This window comes from Monodon monoceros, unplaced genomic scaffold (genome assembly GCF_005190385.1).
Source record: "Monodon monoceros isolate NGI ecotype Baffin Bay Population unplaced genomic scaffold, NGI_Narwhal_1 Contig5269_ctg1, whole genome shotgun sequence".
In the NCBI taxonomy this organism is placed as follows: domain Eukaryota; kingdom Metazoa; phylum Chordata; class Mammalia; order Artiodactyla; family Monodontidae; genus Monodon; species Monodon monoceros.
In genome coordinates, this window is record NW_021701104.1 from 3,135 (window position 1) to 11,883 (window position 8,749).

Below are 8,749 nucleotides of genomic sequence, written 5' to 3' on the forward strand. Positions count from 1 at the left end.
CTTTTGCCCTACCCAGGTACGTGGGGGGTTTCTTGACTTTTAGGAGGTCTGAGGTCTTCTGCCAGCATTCAGTAGGTGTTCTGTAGGAGATATTCCACGTGTAGATGTATTTCTGGTGTATCTGTGGGGAGGAAGGTGATCTCCACGTCTTACTCTTCCGCCATCTTCCCAGAAGCCCCAACTACTTCCCTTTTGGAACTGCACTTCATCTTTTCCTCTTTTCCTTCTCAGAGAAGATTGTTTACATACATAGACTTACCTTTCTTCCAGTTCACTTTTTTCTTTTTAATTAGGGAAAATAATGAAAGTAAATCGATGCTTAATGTTTTAAAATGCATATAAAAATAGTAGCCCGATCATCCGTATTTCTTCTCCCCCCAGTACCTCAATTTTCCTCAGAGATGCCCACTTTTAACATTTTGGTGATAAGGCACTGTAGATGCATTTACATCAGTGTAATTAAGTGAAAATAGACGTATGTGTAACATGTTTTTGCACAAATGCTATCACATTCCCATACCCATCTTGCTTTCCCCACATGATTATATCCTGGGTGTTGTTTCTCATCAATACATAAAGATTATTTCAGTTCCTATTTCGTGGTATGGATGTATCATTTAACTATTTCTCTATTCGTAGATATTGGGGTTTTTATTCATTTTTTTACTATTATAAACAGTGCCTCATGAACAGCTTTCTATATATCTATAAGCTCAGTAGTATAAGTGTTGTGGAGGGTTCACATGGAAATCAGATTGCTGAATAAAAGCATGGAAAATTGGATCACAGAAATTATCTGGTCTTTGAAAACTAATGAAAGTAGTAATTATGAAGGAGTTGGGAGTACAAATTTAAATGTAAGATGAAAAGGCACCCAATTCATTTTATGAAGCCACTTAAATTTGATGAAGAGGGCTTCCTTGGTGGCGCAGTGGTTGAGAGTCCGCCTGCCAATGCAGGGGACACGGGTTCATGCCCCGGTCCGGGAAGATCCCACATGCTGAGGAGCAGCTGGGCCCGTGAGCCATGGCCACTGAGCCTGCGCGTCCGGAGCCTGTGCTCCGCAACAGGAGAGGCCACAACAGTGAGAGGCCCGTGTACCACCAAAAAAATAATTTGATGAAGATACTACAAAAAAGAAAATTATAGACCAGCTTTGCTTAAGAATATGAATGCCCAAAATTTAAAAATATTCTGCATAGAATAGTAATAATTTGAATTACACATTTTTTAAAGTAATGCATGCACAGGGTAAAAATTTCAAGCAAAAGCTTTGTTCAAGAAAAGGTAAAAAATAATTCACCCTCTCACTCTGTCCCCATGTCTCCTTCAGTGTTTCATACATTCTTCCAGAGATAATGTATGCATCTCTATCTAGATATATGAATCTCTTAAAAAATTTTTTTGCAAATTAAAGCACATTGTTGTCCTTGTCTTAATGATCATTCCATTGCAGTTGTATATAGCTTATCCCAGGGATTCTGAACTGTGGCACTCTCGCCATTTTGGGCCAGATTATTCTTTGTTGTTTGGGATGGTCCTGTGCATTTTACCATGTATAGCAGCATCCCTGTCCTCTATCCGCTAGATGCCAGTAGCACTCCCTCCCCCAGTTTTGACAACCAGAATGTCTCCCGACATTGCCAAGTGTCTCCTGGGGGACAAAATTACACAAGGTTTCAAACCAGTGGTCTACCTTATTTACAAAAATAGCCACTTGATATTCTAGTGGATGGAAATGCCATTTATTATTTACCTTTCTCCTAGTGATGTATATTTAGGATATTTCTAGGCTTTTGCTACCATAAACAACATAGCAGTGAATATCCATGTACATTCCAGTTGTATGCATATGAGTATATCTTTCTAGGTCAGTGGTTACAGACATTTTGAATTTTGATTTAAGATTGTCAAATTGCCCTCCAAATAGCACGTAGCAGTTTGTACTCCTAGCAGCAGTATGATGCCTTTTCCCATAAACAGGCAATCACAGTGATTTTTGCCATTGTGAGGGGAAAAAAGAGTGGTGCATTTTAATTTGCATTTCTTGAATTGAGTGTCTGTTCATATTTTTAAATGTAATTTGCACTTTTTCCTTTCAGATGATTATTCTAAGTTGTTTGCACATTTTTCTCTTGGGTGTGGAATTACTTTGATTGCTGATTGCTAGCTCTTTATGTTAACTTAATAAGTAAATTAGACCTCTATCATGTATGTTGTAAATATTTTTTCATGGTTTCTCATTTGACTGGGTTTACATATCTTGGAGAGTAGACACTTAAATTTTTAAAATGTGATCTAATTTCACAATCTTTAGTGGCTTCCAGATTTCATGTATTGCTTCAAAAGGCTTTTGTGAGTCAAGATTATAAAAATGTCATTTCAGTTATGGGAAAAGGAGTGGTTAATGAATGATGGTGGCACAACTGAGTTTCCATCTGGATGGAAACAAAGCTAGACTCTTCTACATCATATGAAAGTAAAATGCCAGATTGATTAAAGAACTACATATATATTTGAGAAATTAGATGAAAATTTAAGAGGATATTTCTGTAACCTTGCTAAATGCAAGAAATATTTTTAATGAAATACAAAACCCAGAAACCATACAGAGAAAGACTGTCAGATTAGACTGCATTAAAATGTTAAAATCTGTACAGTCAAAAGACATTTGAGGCTGAAAGGCGGTGCATATGATACACAGAGGATTTACATACAGAAAATGCAAACTGATGATACAAAAAAGACCAAAAATGTGATAGAAAAATAGAAAGATAGTACAGACAGTCCAAAAAAAAAAAGTGGGTGATGCCGTAAGGGAAGATGTTTACCTTTTCCTTATGGCTCATTTTTATTCCTCCTTTTCTGTTGCATTCCAACAAATGAAACCAGTCTTGGCCCTTCTACTAACTGTTTGCCTTCCAGGTGGAAGTGTGTGTGTGTGTGTGTGTGTGTGTGTGTGTGTACAAAAAAACCCAAAATTTTTGCACGGGTTATTTTTAATGAAAATATGCTCCTACTATGCATACTCTGCTTTTTTTCATTTAACAAAAATATATCAGACATCCTTTCATGTCAGCCAATTTTTATAATGGCCGTTTTAGAGTATAGCCATAACAATTTATTTAACCACTCTGTCATCCACCAGTCCAGATGCAGCTTGTTGACTATCAGGGTTCATTCTTATCAGAATCAATGTTGCCTGGTGATATAGCTGTCATGCCACCATTATTAGATTCCCAGGAACACAGGACATTGAGGGTCGTCTCCCCTTATTTTTTGCTAATACAAATAATGCTGCCTTGACCATCCTTATGCCCATATAAATATTTCAGTAGGATAGAGTCCTGGTTAAAATATGAGAAAAAATGTAATAGGTACTGCCAAACTACCTGTCAACCAGCCTTCTATGAGAGTATTCATGTTCCTATATGAGGAACAGTGGCTCATGAACAGTGAGCCGCTCGTGAACAGTGGCTCTTCTCTATCATTTGAATGTTTACCAACCTTATAGGTAAAAGACAGTATCTTACTGTTTAATTAGCATGTATTTGAACTTTAATGAGGTTTATAATCTATTTGTATGTTTATGCTTATATTTTTGTTGCTATGAATCTTTTGTCTATTTTATTGAGTTGTCTTTTCTTAACTGACATCAAAAAGTCTAGGGTAACAATCCTAGAAAGGGCACTGCTGCATTAAAGAGTATTTGCAACATACATTTTGATGTATATTAACCTGTTGCTCCACCCCCTTCCCCCGAAGGCAATAAATAGTTTATAACTTCTTTGGTGTTTTTCTACACACTTGACTGCAGTAGGTATTATCAACCTGTTGAATGTTTAAGAAGCTGAAGGGTATAAATAAATCCTGGAGATCTAATGCCCAGCATAGTGATTATAGTCAACAGTACTGTATTATAAACTTCAAAGTTGCTGAGAGACTAGATCTTAATTGTTCTCACTACAAAAAAGAAATGATAATTGTGTGATGTGATAGAGGTGTTAGCTAATGCTACTGGACTGTTGGTAATCATATTGCAAAATATAAATGTATCAAATCAACACATTGTACATCTTAAACTTGCACAATGTTATATGTTAATTATATCTCAAGAAGAAAAAGAATCTGAAGGGTGATAAATGGTATACTATTATAAATTTATTTCACATTCCTCCAGTTATACTGTATTAGGTTGTGGTCTCTTTCTTAAAGATTTGTTAGAATTTTAGTGTATGAAGGAAATTAGATCATTGTTATGTAGCTTACAAATATTTTTACCACTTTGATACTGATGTTTGAGAATTTAAAAAATTATTTTCTTTCTGCTATTTAGAAATTTCTAACGTCTAGGTAATCAAGTTTGCCAGTCTTTAGCTATATGTCTTCTGAATTTGGGGATGGCTTAGAAAGACTTTCGCCACTCTAGAATTATAAAAACTCTCAACTAGTAATTTTATGATCATCCTGCACACATTTAAATCTCTGACATATCTGTAATTTATTTTGGAGTTCGGAGTGAGATAGCTAATGCAGCTTTATGGTATGCTTTTTCCCTGCATAAATACCTAGCCAGATTTTGCTAATGACTTCTTTTCTACAGCGATTTGAGATACTTTCATGCTGGACTAAATTCTCACCCTGTGTGTGTAGGATCTGTTAGGGGTTTTTAACTTTCTTCATTGTCATTACTGAAGCATAACACTAAGTATAGCATGAATAAAATTCTTCCTCCTCATTAGGGAAATCTGACCTCGAGTTAACCTGGTTTTAGCTTTGTGTCCCTGGAAACCCAATAATGGTGGAATGACAGCTGTATTACCAGGCGTTGTTACTTAGGATCAAAATGACTCTTTTTAATCTGTACAAATCAAGCATTTTATTTATATAGCAAGGAAGCACTCATTTATTCTCCATTTAAATACCACACTTGAGATTTAAGATCACGTTTGGCAGTGTACTGCAGGATGCTAAATAAGACTTCACTCATATGGCTTTGGATTTCTTGATACCTTGTTACATTTTCCATCATCCACTGGAACAATTAGTTCAGCTTCCTTAACCTAAACTCGAAGCTTCCCGGATGTAAAAGCCACAATGACTCTTGATTGGTAAACAAACTGCACCTGGACTGGGAGGACTGTGAATAACTGAAAATAGCTGATAGGAAGCCACCGATTTGGGTTTTCCTGAGTCCAGTGTAACTCTCATAACTGGGCATGTCCTTTGCCAGGACCTTGGAAGATGTGCTCAGGGGCCTGTTACAAGAGATACTGGTACATGGAGCAGCTTCTGGCTTCCAAGCCAGATACTGCCTGCACTTGCCAGTGTGGCCCTGTTCCCGGGCACCTCAGGTGGGACGGGGCAGGTTGAGCTACTGGATTGTACTGAGAACTCCTCTTGCTGGCGTCACTGCCCTTTGGCCCACTGTTTCCTGTCTCCCTCTGCAAAGCTGAGTAAACTGGTGCCACATATGGCCCATGGGGGCCTTGTGGGTGCAAAATGTCTCCTTGAATTTAAGGCCACCAAGTGTGGGTGGGACAGGATGGAATCCAGAATGTAAATAGGTGGATTATTGCTCTCTGATAGGAATCCAGGCACTTAGAAAAGTAAATTCTTATTTGGTGGTGATAAGATCAAGTACAGACCTTTCCTTTTTTACCTCAATCTGCTGACCAGGCCAGATATAGTCCTGTTCTTTGACTCATGATTGATTGGATAATCAGCACTGTTGGTCGTGATTGAGTAGCTGTGTTTCGAACTGTTTCTTCTAGATCTACATCCCCTTCAAAGCCTTCTCTGTCAGCCCTAAGCAGAACTGACTTCTCCCTATTCTGGGTTCCCTGCCCTACCTCTGCCATTGCCTCCTTCCTTTCCTCCCACCCTTTCATGTATGAGTTTGTAAGTGTTGTTTTTCTCCCTCTACTAGACTGTATGTAGCTCCTTCAATTCAGGAGGTGTTTGTTTTTATTAACCTTTACATCCTTAGAATTTATCAGCTTGCTCTCCAGTCAATAAATATGTGTTGGAAGAATGAATTTCCAGGGTAAAATATTTCTAACACTCGATCTCTTTCCCCATAGAGTTTAAAATAATTTTACTTACATAAGCACCCTATATACTATACTATGTCAAATTGTGGATGGTGAATAGCATAAGAACAATTACGTAGAGAAAGGCAATTCAGTGTCTAAAAAGTGCGTGCGGAAACCAGACTGAATGGACTTTAATCCTTAATTCCTACCTGTGTGATCCTGAGCAGGTGACCTCACACTCTGTGAGCCTTCCTGTCCTCATCTGTCAGGGTTCTCCTGGGTGGTGGGGAGGACTGAAATCTTTCTACGTGTGAAGGACATAGGATGGGCACAGAGTGGGCACTTGATGTAACATACTGTCTCCATCTGCAAGCCAATCACTGGGCTAAAGAAGAGTGTGCTGTTGCAGGAAATGTTGACCATCAGGGATGTGTTTGTGGACTTCACCCTGGAGGAGTGGCAGCAGCTGGACGCCACTCAGAAGAACCTCTGCAGGGATGTCATGCTGGAGAACTACAGCCACCTTGTCTCCGTGGGTGAGGGACCCTTCACAGGGTGACTGGAACGCACCCCCCGGGGCTCCCTCTCTGTCGGCTGCTGCAGCTCAGGGGCGTCTGGGCCCTGAATGAATCGGGCCTTAGGCTCACGGTCAAGAATTCATAATGGCGTTTGCACCCTGCACGGGATGTCTGTGCTGTCACCTTCTCTGTGGATGGTCTGCACTGAGGGCCCACTAGCTGGGCTCACGGGGCAGTCACTGAGGCCAGACCATCTCTGCCCTGCAAGGATGGGCCTTGGTTCCGGAATGCCTCATGTGTCAATTAGAAAGTCCTCTGTCATTTCCCCTTAACAGGATTCCTCGTGGCCCAACCAGGTAGGATCTCCAGGTTGGGACAAGGAGAAGAGGAGGCCAGGATGGCAGCTGGAGAAAGCGCAACACGGAGGTGTCCAGGTGAGCCCGTGCCGGGCCAGTTGGGCCAGGGCAAGGGGACCTGGTGGGTCAGGGAGAGCTTGGCCTCGGGGGCGCACCCAGGAGTTCTTCTCAGAAACCCCAGACTTGGGGACACAATTCGGGTCTGATGGAACGAGCTGCTGTGATATCCACACGATGCCCCACCTGCTGCCCCTCTGCAACCCCTTGTTCTTGGGGTTCAGACAGAGGCAGCCACTGCTGTTCTGTAGATCCCGTCTCCACCTTCCAGCATCTGGGTGGCTAGGGAGACGTGCCCAGCCTTGTCTCCTTCCTCCTCCCTCTCCTTTCTGGAAGCTGTTGGGACTTTCCCCATCTCTTGGGCATTTGTGTGTTCATCAGAAGACAAGCAGATGGAGGGGTGATGTTTCCTCTTTACTTGGCATACTGTGGGCCCTCGAAGTCTGAAACGCAGAGTCTTTAACCTCAGGGAAATTATCCTACCTGGTTTACTGGAGTTGGGATGGACAAAAAAAAAAGCTTTGCTAGTGGCCTTCAGCTCTACCAGGCCAAGTACCACCATGTCCTTGTCGGCCCTCACTTTGTGTTTAAACAGTGTCCACTTCACACAGGTTTCTGTTTTCTTATTTCTCTGAGGCTCTTCCAAATCTGACTTTTTCCACCTGTTGTTAGATTCCTCCTCTTGTCAATACTTCCCTCCCACTCAATTATTTTGTCTTTTGTGTTATCTCTATGTATTAAAAAAATAAACTTCAGAGCATATTACTTGCACGATGGCATGTTCTGGATAGAGCTGCTTCTTTCCTTTTCTGTTGAATCTCCTCTACCCGGACTAGATGACCAAAGAGGTGTCTTTGGTTTCTGTGTGTCTGTGACCTTTCAGCGTGGTCTCTAGGTAGGCCATCACCTAGCTCTGCTGCCTCTCATTTTGATGCTAGTAACTGGGTCTGGGAAGTGACTCATCAAGCATCATCTTGCTGGGCCCTGTTGTCCTGATCCTAAGGCAGGGATTGCTACAGTAGCAATGGTTAACAAAAGCTCCTTGCTGAACTGTGTTTTGAACACTGCCAAATAAGGAAGAGCATGGCGATCAAATGGACATAATGGGAAATAAGGAAGTATTGGGGCGGGAACAGGGTGGCAGTGGCCCACTGTAGGTCTGAAGGAGCCTGGCGCAAGGTCAGTGGTTTCCAGCTCCATGTGGAAGTGACCAATGCCTGGCCCTTAACCTCCCTCTACCCCCCGCCTCTTCTCCCTCCTCGCCCCTCCCTTCTGTCCTACGCTCAGCTCTGGTTTGTCTCCTTCCTCCAAACCACAGCAAGCTGTCCCTGTCCTCCAGACTTTGCTCAGGGTCTATCACCTCCAGGGCTCAGTGTGATAATAGGTGATTTGTAATAATTTCTCCTTTCTATTTTACTAGTAAATGATATTGTGAAAAATGAAAAAATGCAAGTAAATAAAAGAGGAAAGGTGGAATTACCACTGGAATGTAAGCAGTGTCAACGTTTTCATAAATGCTCTTCTGGACTGCTCTTCCTCAATAAATATATATTGCTTAACAAAGGAGATCGCACTACATTTGCTTTTTGGTAACCTACTTTTAAATACGTTAAGAAATGAGAACAGGATTGCATTGCATTTTTAAAGCCCATGTGGTATTTCCCATGTTGCGTGTCTAATTTTTGATCTGAGTCCCCTTTGCTGGAGGTTTAGTTGCTTCCAAATTGTTGAATGGCGGAAACACCTACAGTTAACATCCTTGTAGCCTGTGCTTATTTATGAT

General features: G+C 41.1%; 1 protein-coding gene across 1 annotated transcript; it reads left to right on the plus strand.

Annotated features, from left to right (window-relative positions):
- Positions 1-6,262: 6,262 nt before the first annotated feature.
- LOC114890140 (KRAB domain-containing protein 4-like) lies at positions 6,263-8,587 on the plus strand. Its single transcript, XM_029213584.1, has 2 exons — positions 6,263-6,571; positions 6,889-8,587. The coding sequence occupies exons 1-2, from the start codon at positions 6,448-6,450 to the stop codon at positions 7,113-7,115; spliced, it is 351 nt and encodes a 116-aa protein (XP_029069417.1). The 5' UTR covers positions 6,263-6,447; the 3' UTR covers positions 7,116-8,587.
- The last annotated feature ends 162 nt before the right edge of the window (positions 8,588-8,749 follow it).